This window comes from Tilletiopsis washingtonensis (assembly GCF_003144115.1).
Source record: "Tilletiopsis washingtonensis strain MCA 4186 unplaced genomic scaffold FA09scaffold_1, whole genome shotgun sequence".
NCBI lineage: Eukaryota > Fungi > Basidiomycota > Exobasidiomycetes > Entylomatales > Tilletiopsis > Tilletiopsis washingtonensis.
In genome coordinates this window covers 300,613-316,628 of record NW_020311998.1, presented here as the reverse complement: position 1 = coordinate 316,628, position 16,016 = coordinate 300,613, and the positions used below count along the sequence as shown (strand labels likewise).

Sequence of the window (16,016 nt, the reverse complement as noted above, 5' to 3'; positions counted from 1 at the left end):
GGCTTCTCTCCGCCGCGCCCTCTCCCAGCATGCTGCCCCGCCGCGCCCTCGGCGCTGCCCTGCGCAGTGCGCCGCGCAGCGCCGCCTTCGGCCTCACCGCCGCCGGCCGTGTCGCTGCGCTGCCCGTCCGCGCACTGGCCCCTGCCGCGCCAAGTGCGCTGCGTGCCAGCATGCTGGCCTTCTCCACCTCGGCACGCCGTGCTGAAGCCGGCCTGGCAGCCGCGGTGGCCCAGAGCGAGCCGGCGCCGCCGGCCGACGAGAACCTGAGCGCCGACGGCAAGCCCGTGCCGCCGCGCGACGCCACGTTTGCCTCGCTCAAGCCGCACCTCGACTACTCGACGTGGAAGGCGCTCGCCGTGTCGCCGTTTGGCTACGAGCGCATGTCGGACGTGCAGGAGGCCGTGCTGCACCTGCTGCCCGAGCTCGCCGAGAGCGTCGGCGGCACGATGAGCGACGGCAAGGGCCGTGACATGCTCGTCAAGGCGCGCACCGGCACGGGCAAGACGATTGCCTTCCTCACGCCGGCCGTCGAGGCGCGCGTGGCGGCCATCTACAACGTCGAGCGCGGCCGCTTCTCGCCCGCCTGGCAGCGCGTGCTCGACCGCCACCGCCCGGACCTGGACTTTGCCGCGCTCGACAAGCACGGCCGGCAAGAGGTGGCGCGTCAGTACACGAGCAACACCGTCGGCACCCTTATCCTCTCGCCCACGCGCGAGCTCGCGTCGCAGATCGCTGCCGAGGCAACGAAGCTGACGTCGCACCACAAGGGCTTCGGCGTGCACCTCCTCGTCGGCGGCGAGTCACGCTCGCGCCAGCTGAGCGAGTGGCGCCGCGGCCGCCCCGACATCGTCGTCGCCACGCCCGGCCGCGCGCTTGACCTGATGAACGATGACAAGATGATCCGTGAGGCCATGCTGGCATGCGAGACGCTTGTGCTCGACGAGGCCGATACGCTCCTCGAGATGGGCTTCCGCGACGACATCAAGGCCATCACCGACTTCCTGCCGCCGACGTCGCAGCGCAACACGATGCTCTTCAGCGCCACCGTCTCGCGCGAGATCCGCGATGTGACGAAGCTCACGCTTGCGCCGAATCACCGCTTCGTCGACTGCGTGCCGGCGGGCGAGGAGAACGTGCACAAGCGCATCCCGCAGTTCGCCACTGTACTCGAGTCGCCGGCCGACCAGCTGAAGCACACCATGCGCCTTGTGGCCCACGACCAGCTCAGTAACCCGGGCAAGAGCAAGATCATCGTCTTTGCGCCAACGACGGCGCTCACGCGGCTGCTCACGCGCGTCTTCACTGACCCGCGCATTCTGGCCGCGATGCCGGCGAGCGGCCGCGGCACGCACGTCTACGACATCCACTCGAAGAAGGACCAGCGGCAACGCACCCAGGCCTCCGACGCCTTCCGGTACGACCAGGGCGGCGCTGCCATCCTCGTCTCGTCGGACGTGTCGGCGCGCGGCGTCGACTACCCGGGCACGACGCGCGTGATCCAGGTGGGCGCGCCGGGCAGCGGCGACCAGTACATCCACCGCATCGGCCGCACGGGCCGTGCCGGCAAGGATGGCCGCGGCGACATTGTGCTGCTGGACTGGGAGGCGGGCATGCTCGAGATGGTGCGCGACCTGCCCGTGCAGCAGATGAGCGTCGCGGCTCTCGAGACGGAGCTGGCCAAGCTGGCGGCCTCGTACGACGCGGACCCGTCGTCCATCGTGCCGGCGGACGTGCTGCACCTCATGCACAACCCGCCGCCGCGCGGCATCGGCCGCGAGAACAAGGCACGCGGCCGCTTTGGCGGCTCGACGCCAAAGCCGGAGCGCATTGCGTACGCCTCGCGCTTCGCCCCGCAGGGCGAGATGCAGAGCAGCGTCACTGAGCAGCTCGACGCCGCCGTCGAGGCCGTCGTGGCCTCGCTGGACCCGCTGGAGATTGAAGAGTGCTTCATGTCGCAGCTCGGCTTCTACATCGGGCGGTCCAACGACCTGCGCATCAGCAAGGAGGGCGTCATTGACGGCCTCAAGTCGTGGGCCACCGACGCGATGGGCATGCCCGAGGCGCCGTATCTCAGTCCGTCCTTCCTGCAGAAGCTCGGCGTCAGGTCGGGAGGCCGGAGTGGCGGCGGCCGTTCCAGATTCGGCAGCTCCGGCAGCAGCTACAACAGCGAGCGCGGCCATGGCGGATACCAGGCGGCGCGCGGCGGCCGTGGCGGCTTCGGCGGCTCGAGCCGCGGCGGACGAGGCAGCTTCGGCGGACGCGACAGCTACGCGGGCGGGCGTGACAGCTACTCGGGCGGCAGCTCGCGCTTCAGCGACGAGGGCAGCAGCGGCGGCTCTCGCTTCGGCGAGGACCGCGGCGGCTCGTCGCGCTTTGGCGCCTCGGGCGCCGACCGCTTCGGCGGCGGTGCGCGCGGCGGCGACCGCTTTGGCAACTCGCGCGGCGGCTCGCGCTTCGGCAGCCGCAACTCGGGCGGCGACGACTTCCCTTAGAGGGAGAGGCTCCTTCACGCCTCTCTCAGGATGTCGTCCGCCCTCGCTCGACACACACACACCTTCGTTTCTCGGACCCAGGCTCTCTCTCACTTCTTCGTTCCTCAAGGGCTTGTACCGTGACGTGTCGCTCGCTTGCTCCCCCTCTCCGGCTCTCCGCATCACCAAAACGGGGCTCGAAGCAAGACGTTCTTAATCTCCCTCATGTGCCCATGTCCCTCACGCCCCATCTGTGTAATCTTACCTCCACCACTTCTGCCTGATCCGTTCCGTTTCCGCAATACAGCTCTCGCCGATCACAGTCTCGCCCGAGGTGCATGTCGCATCGATGCATTAGCGCGGGAATCATATACTGGTCGGGCCGGAGATCAGAGACGGGGTCGGGAGAGGAACGCGGACATCTAGTGCAGGCCCTGCTTGCGGTCGCCCGAGGCGGCGGCGCCCGTCGTAAAGTCGTACTCCGGCGGCGGCGCGTCGGTCATGGGCGACGTCGGGCCGGCAGCGTACGGTGCTGCCGGCATGCTGCTGCTGCCTGCGGCAGGGTACGGCTGCTGCGGTGCGTGTGCGGCCGAGGACGAGCGCGCTGCAGAGTACGAGTCGTACGGCGCTGCTGAGCTCTCGCCTGCGCGTGTTGTAGGGTAGGCAGACGCGTCCGTCGCCTTGGCGTGCGCCAGATGTTGATGCGAGTGCGGCACCGAGGGTGCAGCAGTGGGCGAGGACAGCTGCGAGCCCTGGCGCACGCTGGCCGAGCTCGGCGGCGGCACGTAGCCGGTGCTGTCGGGCGCGCTGCTGCCGTACGGCGCCGTGCTACCGGCGTAGCTGTGGCTGGCGGCCGGCGGGTAGGCCTCGTACTGGCTGCCCTCTTCGCGCCGCGGCTGCGAGTAGCTCGACTGCTGCGGCTGGTGGCCGTAGCTGCGCTGAGACGGCGCTGCAGCAGGCGCGGGCGGGTAGGCGGCGCGTCCGAGGCCGGGCGCCGTGCCGGGCTCGTCGTAGCCGGCGTAGCGCTGCGCGTAGGGGTTGGCGTACTCGATGTCGTGCGAGGCGCGCGGCGAAGGTGCGGCATTGAAGGCCTCGTCGTCGTCGTGCTGGCCCAACGGCGCAAAGCCGGCGCGCCGCCCACTGCCGCCGGCGTGCGGTGTGGGATGGAGGGTGCTGAGGTTGTTGCCCTTGCTGGCGCGCGTGAGACGGTTGCGCCTGCTACGACGCCTGCAGCTGGAGCGAGAGGGGTCAGCTCTCTGCAGCAGGAAGCGCAGGGCTGCAGTAAGGCGACGGCATGCAAGGCAGAGGATGCACCCCCCTCCCCCTCTCAATACGCCAGCATCGAGAGACAGGGCCGCACCGGCGCCGCACTTCTTCGCGTGCACAGACGCTGTGCGGCATCGTAGCCCTGGCCGCGCCCTTCTCTCGTCATCTGGTCTCCCTTCTCCGCCCGCCCAGCTGCTCGCACTTCACACTCACCAGCACCAGCCCACCCAGATCAATATCAGCAGCACGACGGCCGCGGCGATGACGGCGAGAAAGGTGACGCTGCTGCCATTGATGGTGGGAATCGAGCCGATCTGGTCGGCCATGGCTGCGGCGGTGTGGTGTGGGCGAGCTGCTGAGAAGGAAGGTTGATGCGCGCTGAAGACAGAGAGAGATGCGCTGAAGCCGGTTTGCGGAGAGAAGGCAGGTGTGGTGCGGAAGCAGGTGCCCGGGCCTCGTCGGCGTTCTTAAGTGACCGCCTCGCCGGCGTGCCTGAGAGTGACCGCTGGCTGTGCAGCGTGGAGGCGGGCGAGGCGTGGCTGTGCGCCGCAGCCGTCGTGCCGCCGCTCCGCTGCCCGCAACCTCAAGCGCGCCGCGACGTGCGCCGCGCCGTGCATCGTCTTGGCGTCTCGCTGCCGCCTGCAGATCTTGCACAGCCGCAGAGTCGCACGTGCATGCTGTACCACAGCTCCAGCCAGCTTTGCTGGCTCGACTGTGGCTCGAGCGACGGTGCTTGACTGGAAGAAGCAGCTGCATGGGCTGTGCAAGGGTCCCACGGCGAGGCGGCGTCGTGGGCGCAGCAAAGTGCCTCCTGGACGCCCAGTGCCGACCGTGCATCCCACGCGCGCTGTGCGGCGAGAAGTTGAGCGCCGGGTCCAGGGAGGAGCTGGACTTGCTGGCTTGATTCTGCTGCGCATCTGCGAAGGAAGTGACGCTGGGGCATGCTAAGCGAGTCAGAGGGCCAGCGAGCCAGAGAAGTCACCGCTCATCACCGGCGACGCAGCACGTGTCGACAAGGCGCTGCGGGTTGAGCAAGCAGTGGAGCAGACAACGCAAGCAGCACTTTCACCTGCATCTCGATGATACTCGACACTCTCGCCGACACCTCACGAGATGCACACGCCAAGGTGGGATAGACAGATGACGATTGCAATGCCGAGACGAGGAAGCCGGGCGGGCGAGGAGCGGCGCTGAGTGGGTGCAATCTATGGGTGGTCTAGAGTGCGACAGGCGCTCGACTCGCGGGCGGCCGAGAGGCGGCTACGTGGGTGTGTGCACGTGCGCGGAGAAGGAGAAGGTGGGGCCGAGGCGAGAGGAGCGCGACGGCGAGGGGGAATAAGGTGACCGGAGGGTGGGAGACATAAGAGACGGGCGACGGCGAAGGCGAGAAGCCGTGCCTCTAGTGCCACGTGCCGGTGAGGAGAGTCAGCGTCGACTTGAGCGCCGCGCTGATCTGCAGGCCCGCGCCGAGCTTGACGCCCGTCTTGAGGGCGAACGGCGCCAGGAGCGTGCGCAGCGTCGTCTCGAGCTGGCCGACGACGAAGCCGAGCAGGTTGCACACGACGGGCACGACGTTGTTGTCGAGGCGCAGGTTGAGGTAGAGCGTGTCGGCAAAGCCGCCGCAGCCGCAGCCGGCGCCGCCGAGCATCGTCGCAATGCCGGCGAGGACGCGCAGGTCGCCGAGGATGGCAAGCGAGCCGCCGACGAGCGTGGTGAGGTCGAGCGTGATGGCGGACATGTACTGCGAGATCTGCGCGTAGGCGGCGTCGAGGTCGGCGCGCAGGACAGCTGATAGAGAGAGTGAGCAGGGTGATACACGGCGGCGAGGGGCAAGAACACGCACCCTGCAGCTTGATGGAAGCAGCGAGCACGCCGTTGATCTGCGCGATGGAGGCGGCGAGCGCCTGCTTGACGGCCGCGTCGACCTCGGCAGCCGTCAGCTTGACCGTAGCCTCGGTCTGAGCCTTGATGGTCGCCGTAACGCTGTGCGAAGAGGCATGTGAGCAAACACCACGCAGCGGACAGAGGATGCGACTCACCTGGCAGCCGCCTTCAGAGCCAACTCGACGTCGAGCACAGCGTCGTGGACCGTCTGCTGGACGGCCACATCGACCTTGGCAGTGATGCCGGCGACGACGCCCTGCAGCGCACCGGCCAGGCTGTCGATGGCGCCCAGCACATCGACCTTTGCCGAGAGCTGAAGGTTTGCGTTTGCCGAGCCAACGGCGTAGATGGGCTACGAGCGAGGAGTCAGTATGAAGAGTAGAGGCTGATGCTCCCGATGGACCCACAGTGCAGTCGGCAGGCGTGTAGGTGTAGCCGCGGGTCTGCAGCTCCGAGCCGGCGTGCGGCAGCGCAGCAACGACGGCGACGAAGGGCGCGACGAGCGTGAGGAGCTTGGCGAAGTGCATGGCGGCGAGTGGCTTGGTGCGCTGGGCTTGAGTCGTTGTAGGGAGTGGAGTAGAGAGATAGGCGGGAGTGAGAGAGGCAAGGCTGGGAGTGGGAGAGCTGGAGAGGAGGAGATGGAGGGAAAGATGGGGAGACGAGGCGAGAGGCGCGCTTCTTATGCTTTCGAGCGGTCCGCATCGCGAGGGCGTCTAGCGCTCCGGATTCTCCTGCATCTTCGCTGCTGTGATGCCCGCGCCGTCGGGTCTGGGCACAAGGCGAGCCAGAGACGGCGGCGTCAGCACTCCCGAGGAGCTTGGGCGGAGGGTGCGTCGTGCGGCAACCCGTAATTGGGGTCTCTCGTGCGGGCGCAGCGGGCCGACGCCGCCGATTGCGCCGAGCACTGACGGAGGGCAAAGGCTGAAGTGCCCTTCTCGGCCCGAGAGCAGCAGCACCCGAGGGCTTCGATGGGGCGCAGAGAGTGTTGCAGCGCTGCCGCATGCACGCTGCGGACTTGAGGAGCGGCTGCGGGCCGGGAAAGCCGCTTCCCGCGAGGGGCACTAGACTCTTACTTTGCTCTAGCGGCTTGCGCCTCCGCTCCCTAAAGTGGGCGATCATCCGTTGCGCCGGGCCGTTGCATGGGCGTCGAGGCTCCTGTCCCCGGCGTGCCTGTTCGTCTGCGGCAGATTTGCCTTCGCCTTGCTGCCGCTGAGGAAGCTCAACTCTCTGATTTAAGGCTGGCACAGCCTCAGCCGCAGATGAACAGCGTGAGCAGCAGCCCGCTGCAGCAGCGCGCAGCAGGCTGGAGCAGCAGAGATCCGCTCGCGGCATGTCGCCACCGCCGCCGCCGCCGCCCCCCACAGAGTGCACAGCCCCAGCATGCAGCGAGCAGCATCGCAGTCACAGCAGGAAAGCCGGCGAGCCGCTGGTGCTTTGCAGCACGCACTCCTGCGCCGACCTGACTCAGGAGCTTTGCGACGGCAAGAGCCACACGCGCAAGCCGCTTGCAGCCCTTGGAGGGACGCGCAAAAGCAAGCGACGCGCCATGTCACGCGTCAAGGGGCGCCGCACCGCTGCGCCCACGCGAAGCCTAAAGCGGCGCCCCGCTGCGCCCAACGGCCGATGCCGCTGCGCCGCATGCTGCGCCCGCATCAGGGTGCATGCAGCGCCGTCCCTCACTCTCCCTCATGCAACCTCCTCGCGCGAGCGGCAGACGGGCATATCTTCGTGCAGACTCTACCTTTGCTCGCAGCAGCGCGCAGATCTCGACTTGGCACATGCAAGCAAGGCGGAGCTAGGCACCGCTAGCCGGCACGCTTGCGGGACAGGGGCGCCGCCGGCCGGTCGCGGCCCGAGGTGATGCTTGCCTTCGCCCATCCTCCGCAATCCTGCGCCGCATCGCACGACCTATCTCTGCGCCACGCTCGCACTCGGTGCTCTGAGCGCTGCTGCCCACGGCTGTCCTCCCGACAGCGCTGCAAGCTGATGCAGCGGCGCAGGACGGGCCGATGTGCCGTGAAATGAGCTGATCAGCGGCTCGCAGCACCCAGGGGCGGGCGAGGGAGCGCATCGGGCCAGCCGCATCGCATGCCGCATCGATGTGTATCCGCAAGCTGCGACCTGACCTGCACTCCATAGCTGCTACCGGCCGCCCAGCTGCAGCAGCAGTGTGCTGGTGCTTGCGGCCATGCAGACGCGCTCTCACGCATTCTCTCCTCACATCAAGCCGTTGGCGGACAGAGGCAGATCGATGCCGAGCTCCGATCTGCCTTGCTACGAACGTTCTGCTCGCATGTGGCTCGCGGCCAGTCTGTTGCCCTGCTTGGCAGGGTGCAGGGTGCAGCGGCATCTCGGCCATCCGTCGTCTGCCGCCCTGCGTCTGCAACTGCGTGCTGTCGTTTGCATCGCTGAGCGCTGCACGCTGTTGCGGCAAAGCGGCAGGCGGCATGCCGCTATGGGTCGCCCTGCTTTTGCAGCTAACGAGGCTGCGGCCTAAGGTTACACTTCCTTCAGACCACTCCTCAGCTCGTCAGATGAAGTGATGGGCCTTTCAGGCGGAGGCTGCAGTCGCAGCCGATGTGCTTCGGACTGCTTGCCGGGCCATCGCCCTGCACCTGATGCTGCACTGGATACCGCAATTCTTCTCGAAGACCGGCCTGGGCTCCCGGTCGATACAGATAAGCTCACGATGAGGGCACATGAGCGACTGGGTGCCGCACGCACGGCAAGCCGCTCATTTTGGTGAGAAGCCCAGCATGAGGCTGTGCTCGAGGTACGAGGGGCGGTGCAACGAGGCATCATCATGTGTACGCAACAGGTCATCGCTGTCCTGCCTGCTGGTGAGCCTCGCTTGCGAGTCAAGTCTGGTCTAGCCCTTGGCTGAAACGTAGAGCGTCGAGCGAGCTGCGAAACGCATGTCACCTGCACTGGCAGATCGTCGTCCTTGCAATTCGACAGAGGCCCTTTCTCTGGCCAAGCAGAGGCCCGACTGGCGGGACGAACGCCAAGGCCTAGGCGAGACACGCTCCACGGCGCCCTGAGCAAGTCGCACTTGCCCATACTGCAGGCACAGCGGCCTCGATGGCGGGCCCGTGCGACCATGCTCTGCTATTGTCTTGGCCTATGCTCGCAGCCTCAGCTGCAGCAAAAGGCTCGCAGGGCCCGATCAGAAAATTGACGGTGAGGCCTGCATGCTGCATGCTGGGAAAGCGAAGCTGCTGCCGCGATCAGGGATGCACTCGACCGACAACACTCACCTTTGGGTCGCTCTTTCTCCACCTCACGCAGGCGCAGATCCGACGTCAATCCATCTCATTCCTTCCTTCTCCGCACCAGCACCGCCGTCGTCGTATTCCCCGTCTTTCCACCAAACGAGAATTTCGGCTTCTTGTCCTCCTCCAGCTCCTCAATCTCATCCTTCTTCCCCTCCGCGTCGTCGAGGAAGAGGGCTTTGAGCTCCTCGAGCGTGAAGTTGCACGAGGTGAGGAGAAGAATGCCGGATGCACCGCGCAGGGTGCGCGTGCTGCGGATGTAGGAGCGCACAGAGGCATGCGAGGAGAGAGCTATTGCGTCCAGCTGGAGAAGAAGGAGATCAGCTCGTGCAGAGAGTGAGAGGCAGGTGAACGGGGAACGCTCGTGCCGTGCAATGAGCCTCGTTCTTGCGCCGGAGCCCGGCGTCGAGCGAAGCGTGCAGGCGGCAGGGGTCTGCGAGACAGAGTGCGAGAAGCAGTCTCTCTTGTGCAAGAGACGAGAGGATCTTGAGATCCGCAGAGCGAGCCTGAAAGGCTTTGCCGTCGTGAGACAGCACGACGATTGCTCGCCCTTCTCGATCTTCGGACGCAGCCGATCTGCCTTTCTCCTCCCGCTGCTCCGCCATAGGCATCGCTCGCAGTGCCATCGCCCAGTCGCCTGACCGCCTGCTAGCGCTCCCCCTCCTCAAGCCCCTTTCAGATGCACACTAGCCGCGACCAGACTCACCGTGCCCTTGTCAAGCAGCACATCCCACTCTCCCAGGCGCTTGACCGCCTCCTCATCGTCCACACAGTCGCACTGCGCCCACCTGATCTCCTCGGCGCCCTCTCCTCTCGCCTCGGCCACTTCGCGTGCCAGCGTGACGCTGCCCTCGGAGTAGTCGATGCCCATCATGCGCGCCGGCGGCGTGAGGTCTGCGTCGAGCAGCGTGTGCAGCAGCAGCCCGTTGCCCGTGCCGAGGTCGAGTACGCTGAAAGGCGCCTCGAGGCTGTTGTTGGCGAGCAGCGAGCGCAGAGAGGCGATCATGCGGCGCGAGGCCGTCTCTCCAAACCTGAAGCGAGGCGAGAGTCAGTCGCACGCGGCGCAGGCCCGCCAGACGGCGCGACGCACCACACCTCGCCCTCGTCGTCAGGATTCTCGCGGAAGTTGGCCACCTCGCGCGCATACACGGCGTCCCAGTGCGCCTTTGTGCCGAGGCGCGACGGCGGCAGCGTGGGCGAGCCGGGCGTGGAGGAGCTGGCGGACGAGGACATGCTGAGAAGAGGGAGGTGGAGGCGGGAAGGCAAGATGCGGCGAGGGCGAGGCGAGAAGGAAGGCGCGCGAGTTGGGCCGCGGCTCGCTTTTTGGCGGCGGCCCCCTCCCCTCAGGCGCGCCCCCGCTTCCTCGCTTGTCTTGCCTCACCTCCACCATCTCCTTCGCTATGGGTCGCTACGCCGTCCTCGTCACGGGCCCCGCAGGCTCCGGCAAGTCGACGCTCTGCAGCGCGCTCATCACGCACGCCCACTCCGCCGGGCGCAACGTGCATCTCTTCAACCTCGACCCCGCCGCCGAGCACTTTGAGTATGCGCCCGCCATCGACATCCGCGAGCTCGTGTCGCTGGCGGACGTCATGGAGGAGATGGGCCTCGGTCCGAATGGTGGGCTGGTGTACTGCTTCGAGTGAGTGCAGTCGCGGCGAGGAGAGCGATGCGAGCTCGGCGCTACTGGGTCAGACGGAGAGGTGGACAGTGCAGGCGACGTGCAGGGGAGAGAGAGGGGGGGGGGGATGATCTGCGTTGCCAGAGCTCTGCATGGCGTGCCATCACAGTCTTTGTCCTTCTGTCATTAGTGCTCTCCTCGGTGCAGCTGGCCTGACGTGAGCTGTGCAGGTATCTGCTGGAGAATCTCGACTGGCTCGAGGAGCAACTGGGCGCATTCGACGACGACTACATCATCATCGACTGTCCCGGTGCGCCGACCGTCTCTCCCCCTACCTCCGCCTCTCTCACACCTCCCGCAGGCCAAATTGAGCTGTACACGCACACGCCGCTCATCACGCGTCTCTTGTCCATCCTCACCACGACGTACAACTTCCGCCTCTGCTCGCTCTACCTGCTCGAGAGCAACTTCATCGACGATGCGCCAAAGTACTTTGCCGGCGTCATGAGCGCCATGAGCAGCATGATCAACCTCGACTGCGCCTGCATCAACGTCATGAGCAAGATGGACCTCGTCAAGAGCGGCGACACGGGCGAGAAGACGCAGGGCGGGAGGAATCGCAGAGAGCTGCAGCGGTGAGTGCGCCTTGCGTGCTGCAGCGAGGCGAGGGCGGCGAGAGGGCAGCTAGCGGGACATGGCGCCAGCAGAGCGTGCCTCGTTCCACTCGCACACCGGCACATGGGCGCACCACTGACGGAGCCTCGGGCTCACAGGTATCTGGATCCAGATCCTCTGCTGCTCGTCGAAGAGGCGAACTCGCGGACAAATCCCAAGTTCCATGCCTTGAACCAAGCACTCGTGCAGCTCGTGCGTGGCTCTTGGTCTCAGGAGCGCATGCTGCAGCGGCGCACTGACTGCTGCCCTCCCCCCCCCCCCTTGCGCTGCTAGATCGACGACTTCTCCATGGTCTCGTTCATGCCGCTCGACTCGACAGACGAGGACTCGGTCGGGTCATTACTGAGCCACGTGGACAATGCGATGCAGTACGGCGAGGACGAGGTGAGTCGTGCCGCTCCTGCTGCAGCTCCCCCGTCGCAGAGCCTGCCTCTGACCACGCATGGCCTCTTCCCCGCTTTGCAATAACTTCCCTCTCAGGAGCCAAAAGAGCCGAAGGATCTCGATGGCGGCGACTTTGGGGACGAGTGAGGGGCCTCGACGTGAAGTGCAGCGGCGTGACGAGCGAGCATCATACAACTCTAATTCTGCTCGGCAAGGCATGCAATTGTCATCCACGAGAGTGAGAGAGGAAGGATGACATGCTTCGCCCTAGCTCCAGCCTCGCATCTGCACCACCGCGTCGAACGCATCGCTCTGCGCCAACCGCCTCTTCTCGGGATCCTCCGCACTGCGAGCGCGACTCAATGCTCGTCCTTCTGCGTCCGGCAGTGCCGCGGCATCGCGCCAGTCGCGCAGGCCACGCGCCTGCGAGTCGACGTTGAGCGAGGCGAGGATGTTGTCGAGATAGTCCAGGTCTGCCGCGAGCTGCGCGGCGCCTGCTGCGCTGAGCGCGGCGATGGAAGGCAGCACCACGTCGGTGATGTGTGCCAGCAGCGTGAGTGCCAGGGCTCGCAGATAGGCCTGCAGCACCACGGCGGGCGTCACAGGCTCGGGCACAGCGGCAGCGACGTGGCTCGAAAGGGGTTGCGGCGCAGGGGCGCCGGGCGCAGGCGCAGAGGTGGCAATGGCGGCGATGGAGGCGCTGGCGCGATGTGTTCGGCGTTCCGACGACGGCGATGCGATGGGCGGCTTGCTGCTCTTCCCATGCGTGACCTCTGAGCGCGCCGGCGAGTCGGGTAGGCCATCGTGCGCTGCGCCGGCGAAAGCCTCATCCTCCATCGCATGGGGCAGTGCCTCGAGTGCCCATCCCAGCGCCTCGTCTGCGGCCCACACCTCGAGCAGGCGCGGCAGATCCAACAGGCCCTCGCCGACGCGCCCCATCGTGCGGCTGTGGCTGACGGAGAAGGTGGGCATGGCGAGGTCGTACTCGTTCGCCGCGCCCGGCAGGCGCGAGGCTTGCCACGCCGGCAGCGCGCTGTACGCCTCGAGCGCGGGCAGCAGAGGCGCAAGCACGACGTCGCACTGAGCGCGCTGCAGTGCCCGCACATGAGCACGCAGTGCACTGCGGGCCCGTGGAAGAAGGGCAGAGGCGATGACCTGGCTACTGCTGCGCGCAGACGGCGGCGGTGCTGCACTCCCGAGGCCGTTTGAGGAAGCCTTGCGTGCCTCGCTGCTGCCGCTCGTCAATGCCGCTCGCGAGGCGCGGCTGGCCATGTGGACGCGCACCGCCTCGCATGCGGAGCGCAGAGCGGGAGCGTCGACATCGGTGTGAGCGAGCAGGATAGCCAGTGCGGCCTCTGAGCTCTTCTCGCTGTGCTCCAGCACGCGGGCGAGAGCCTCTTCGCCCGGCTTGGTTCCGGCCGCAAGGACGGCAGCAGCGATGTTGGCGCTCGAGGCGGCCGTCTCCTCCTCGAGCGAGTCGAGCTTGTTCTGCGCCGTCCGCGCCGCACGGAGCATGGCGACGCCCTGCTCAAATGCCGCCCACTCCTCGCCCTCGCCATAGCCGTACGTCTCCTCGTCCGCCTCAAGCAGCGCCGCAGCACGTGCGCGAGACGCCTCCATCGAGGCGCGTGCCGTCTCTTCGAGCGCCTGGCGTGCCACTTCGAGCAAGTGCGAGAGAAGTTCATCGTGCGCCGTCAGCAGAGAGGGCAGGCCGAGGCCGAAGGTAAAGCGCAACGCGCGCTTTGTCGCTTCGGAGCAAAGCCAGATGGCAGCCTCGAGCTCGCCCGCAAAGCCCGCGGCGCTGGCAGCGCCCTCAGGATGCGCACTGCGTCGTGCTGCAGCGCCGCGCTGCCATGCAGCTTGCAGTGCTCGGCTCTCCAGGGCGCCGTACATGCTCTGATGCTCGAGGAAAGGCGTCCACAGCATGCTCTCCCAAGCAGCAGGCCGGCGTAGCGAAACGCCGAGCGCGGGTGTTGGCACGGCCGACGACGCGCCTGCGCCGCCGGGCGACGGGCCTTCTGCGGGCTCGAGGGACGTGCGGCGTGTGTCAAGCGAGCCGAGTACGCTGACCCGCCTTGAACTGCGCCGACTGACGCTGATGGACGAGTTGCGCCTTGCGTGCGTCGATGGCCGCGAAGGGCTGGCAGTGGGCTCGAGACCGGCATTACCGGGCGAGATCGGCAAGGGCGACACTTGCAGTGCAATCTGCGGCGAGAGCTGAGCGCCTGCCGCTGCCGATGGCGACTCCGCTGCTGCTGCTGCGGCCAGGCGCGCCAGGATGGCTGACCAGCGCGAGCTTGCGCTGCTGGCCAGGCCATACGCTCGTAACAGCACCTCGAGTGCAGCCTCGCCGCTCGAGTCTGCCGCATTGCGTATGGTCATTGCCAATGGCGGCTCGAGCTCCTGCAAGGCGCCGACGAGGAGCGCCTCAAGTGCGCTGCGTGGATCTTGGATAAAGAGGACCGGCGCAAAGGTGCACTCCTCCTCGAGGACGTCGGCCAGCTGCTCAATGAGGTTTGGCCACGTTTGTTGCAAGCGCGCCACAGCCGACTGTGCCGCCGCATCCTCGTTCCATGCTTGCACCACAGCAGCCGAGCGTGTGCGGCGCCACAGAGCAGCGAACTCGTCGGCGCGGCCGACGGTACGCAGCACATCTGCGCAGCGTGCCGCCGTCTGCACATCCTTTGCCTCTGCGGCACGCAGCAGTTGCGGGCGCAGCTGCGCCTCGAGCGCATCGGTGAGGCTGGCGAGCAGCCGAGCGCGCGCCTCGTACTCGGGCGTGCGCTCAAAGACGGGCAGCGAGGCGGCCGCCTCGGCGAGACGCGATGCCGCAGCCACGTGCTTCTCCTCGGAGAGGTGCGAGGTGACGTCGGGCGCCAGTGTCGACCATGACTCGGCCAGACGCAGCACGTCGCGCGCTGCGGACATGCGTGCACGCAGCGTGTACAGCGCCGCGAGCCGGGAGAGAGCCTCGGCAGCGTCGGTCGGCTGCGCCGAGGTCGAAACGGCCTGCCCCTCCTCCGTGTGCGTGCCATTCGGCTGCGGAGACTGCGTCGCCTCCGCTGCCAGCTGCGGCGGCTGCAGGCCCGCCGCCTGGCGCACGGCGTCGATGCGCTCGCTCAGCTGCACGGCACCGTCGCGCACGAGGCGCAGCTGCGTGCCGAGGCGCGGCAGTGAGGCCGACGTGTGCGAAAGGACGTCGTCGATGGCGGCCGTGGCACCGGCGCGCGCCTCGCCCATCGAGAGCGTCAGGCGCGAGAGGTGCTCGTCGAGCGCGGCCAGCGACGGCACGGCGCTGCCGCTGCCGCTCGGCGTGGCATCGCCGCTGCTGCTGGAGCCCTCTGGGCGTGTCGCAGGCTGAGCAGCGAGGGCGCCGTTGAGCCAGTGTGCGAGCGAGGGCGCGTCGTCGAGCGAGCGCAGCAGGGCCTCGTCTGCGCCGCTGGCGTGGGCTGCGGCGCCGGCGCGCAGGCGCGACGAGTAGAGGCGGGCACTGGCACTTGGACGGCGAGCGGGCGGCGTGGAGGCATGTCCGAGGCCGAGCGAGGCGGCGGCATGGCTGCTGCTGCTGCTGCTCGGCCCTGCTGCTGCTGCGCCGCTGCTGCCGCTGCCGTTGCGGGCCTCGAGCGGCGAGGCGAGCGGCGAGGCCATGGCACGGGCGCAGGCGGCGGAGAGCGAGGCGCGTTGAGGTGGGTGGTGTGAGAGGACGCGAAGGTGTGTGGTACCGGACCGTGCGAAGCGCCGCGCGCGCGCCGCCTTCGCAGGCCCAGGCACGGCATCGGTCTCTTGTGCTGGTGCTCGGCAGGCGCGTCTTGGTCGCTGGCAGCAGCGCTTCTGCGAGCGCGACGCACGCCGATGCGCGCGTCTGTCGCTCTTCCTCCCACACCACCACCATCCTTCTCGCTCCGGCTTGCCAGGCCACACTCTCACCCTTCAGCTCCACTGCGCCATGCATCGCGCACAATAAAGCCGCAGTCGACGCCGTCTCGCTCTGCTGCACGTGCAAGCACCACCTGCGGCGCATCTTGCTGCTCTGAGCAGGGCCGAGCGCCGCGCCGCCGCAGCTGCTGCCCAGCATGCCCGCCGGCTTCGATCCCGTGCGCGATGCGGCGCCCTCGTCGCCGCCGCGGCCGGCCTTGCCTCGGCACGGCAGCAGCGCACACAGCCAGGCCAGCACTGCGAGTGGCAGCGGCAGCGGCAGCACGCATGCCATGCGCTTCGACGGCCCCGCAGCACCCTCGCACCATGCGCCGCACCCGCTCTCCTCGCCCATGGCGCCGCCCGAGCCGGGCCCGGCGCACGCCTACGGCAGCGGCAGCGGCGGTACGGCCTACTCGCGGCCCCTCTCGCGCACGCCCAGCGCCGACTCCTTTCGCGCCAGCGCGGCACAGCATGCGCCGGCGCCGCCGGGCGGCCGGGCATCGCGCAGCGCCAGCATCGCCGACATGC

At 67.8% G+C, this 16,016-nt stretch overlaps 7 protein-coding genes across 7 annotated transcripts; 2 read left to right on the top strand and 5 right to left on the bottom strand.

Moving 5' to 3' along the window:
- Window positions 1-293: 293 nt before the first annotated feature.
- FA09DRAFT_282133 (DEAD-domain-containing protein) lies at window positions 294-2,330 on the top strand (the record flags this gene model as incomplete). Its single annotated transcript, XM_025739822.1, has 1 exon — window positions 294-2,330. A coding segment is annotated over one exon (2,037 nt), but the record flags the coding sequence as incomplete, so codon positions are not given.
- A 435-nt stretch (window positions 2,331-2,765) lies between these two features.
- FA09DRAFT_327117 (hypothetical protein) lies at window positions 2,766-4,164 on the bottom strand. Its single transcript, XM_025741280.1, has 2 exons — window positions 3,951-4,164; window positions 2,766-3,704 (listed from the first exon to the last, which is right to left on the bottom strand). The coding sequence occupies exons 1-2, from the start codon at window positions 4,061-4,063 to the stop codon at window positions 2,894-2,896; spliced, it is 924 nt and encodes a 307-aa protein (XP_025601442.1). The 5' UTR covers window positions 4,064-4,164; the 3' UTR covers window positions 2,766-2,893.
- A 972-nt stretch (window positions 4,165-5,136) lies between these two features.
- Window positions 5,137-6,148, bottom strand: FA09DRAFT_335795 (hypothetical protein; the record flags this gene model as incomplete). Its single annotated transcript, XM_025743799.1, has 4 exons — window positions 5,137-5,525; window positions 5,581-5,720; window positions 5,777-5,973; window positions 6,029-6,148. 4 exons carry the CDS (start codon window positions 6,146-6,148, stop codon window positions 5,137-5,139), a joined length of 846 nt encoding a protein of 281 aa, XP_025601441.1.
- Window positions 6,149-7,310: 1,162 nt separating this feature from the next.
- On the bottom strand, window positions 7,311-7,713 carry FA09DRAFT_327116 (hypothetical protein). Its single transcript, XM_025741279.1, has one exon. The coding sequence runs from the start codon at window positions 7,690-7,692 to the stop codon at window positions 7,417-7,419; it is 276 nt and encodes a 91-aa protein (XP_025601440.1). The 5' UTR covers window positions 7,693-7,713; the 3' UTR covers window positions 7,311-7,416.
- Window positions 7,714-8,922: 1,209 nt separating this feature from the next.
- FA09DRAFT_327114 (hypothetical protein) lies at window positions 8,923-10,137 on the bottom strand. Its single transcript, XM_025741278.1, has 3 exons — window positions 9,984-10,137; window positions 9,600-9,924; window positions 8,923-9,197 (listed from the first exon to the last, which is right to left on the bottom strand). Exons 1-3 carry the CDS (start codon window positions 10,124-10,126, stop codon window positions 8,934-8,936), a joined length of 732 nt encoding a protein of 243 aa, XP_025601439.1. The 5' UTR covers window positions 10,127-10,137; the 3' UTR covers window positions 8,923-8,933.
- A 136-nt stretch (window positions 10,138-10,273) lies between these two features.
- Window positions 10,274-11,927, top strand: FA09DRAFT_327113 (GPN-loop GTPase 3). Its single transcript, XM_025741277.1, has 6 exons — window positions 10,274-10,532; window positions 10,742-10,821; window positions 10,873-11,146; window positions 11,285-11,378; window positions 11,460-11,570; window positions 11,667-11,927. The coding sequence occupies exons 1-6, from the start codon at window positions 10,294-10,296 to the stop codon at window positions 11,715-11,717; spliced, it is 849 nt and encodes a 282-aa protein (XP_025601438.1). The 5' UTR covers window positions 10,274-10,293; the 3' UTR covers window positions 11,718-11,927.
- On the bottom strand, window positions 11,445-15,281 carry FA09DRAFT_3750 (hypothetical protein). Its single transcript, XM_025745623.1, has one exon. The coding sequence runs from the start codon at window positions 15,216-15,218 to the stop codon at window positions 11,838-11,840; it is 3,381 nt and encodes a 1,126-aa protein (XP_025601437.1). The 5' UTR covers window positions 15,219-15,281; the 3' UTR covers window positions 11,445-11,837.
- Window positions 15,282-16,016: the final 735 nt, after the last annotated feature.

Excerpts from the sequence above, each read along its gene's own strand:
- FA09DRAFT_327117 (XM_025741280.1), bottom strand. The coding sequence starts at position 4,063 with ATGGCCGACCAGATCGGCTCGATTCCCACCATCAATGGCAGCAGCGTC. Across the intron at positions 3,705-3,950 it reads ATCTGGGTGGGCTGGTGCTG|CTGCAGGCGTCGTAGCAGGC; the intron begins GTGAGTGTGAAG and ends CTCTCGCTCCAG.
- FA09DRAFT_327116 (XM_025741279.1), bottom strand. The coding sequence starts at position 7,692 with ATGCGCTCCCTCGCCCGCCCCTGGGTGCTGCGAGCCGCTGATCAGCTC.
- FA09DRAFT_327114 (XM_025741278.1), bottom strand. The coding sequence starts at position 10,126 with ATGTCCTCGTCCGCCAGCTCCTCCACGCCCGGCTCGCCCACGCTGCCG. Across the intron at positions 9,925-9,983 it reads GACGACGAGGGCGAGGTGTG|GTTTGGAGAGACGGCCTCGC; the intron begins GTGCGTCGCGCC and ends GCCTCGCTTCAG. Across the intron at positions 9,198-9,599 it reads TGCTGCTTGACAAGGGCACG|CTGGACGCAATAGCTCTCTC; the intron begins GTGAGTCTGGTC and ends CTTCTTCTCCAG.
- FA09DRAFT_327113 (XM_025741277.1), top strand. The coding sequence starts at position 10,294 with ATGGGTCGCTACGCCGTCCTCGTCACGGGCCCCGCAGGCTCCGGCAAG. Across the intron at positions 11,147-11,284 it reads AATCGCAGAGAGCTGCAGCG|GTATCTGGATCCAGATCCTC; the intron begins GTGAGTGCGCCT and ends TCGGGCTCACAG. Across the intron at positions 11,379-11,459 it reads ACCAAGCACTCGTGCAGCTC|ATCGACGACTTCTCCATGGT; the intron begins GTGCGTGGCTCT and ends TTGCGCTGCTAG.
- FA09DRAFT_3750 (XM_025745623.1), bottom strand. The coding sequence starts at position 15,218 with ATGGCCTCGCCGCTCGCCTCGCCGCTCGAGGCCCGCAACGGCAGCGGC.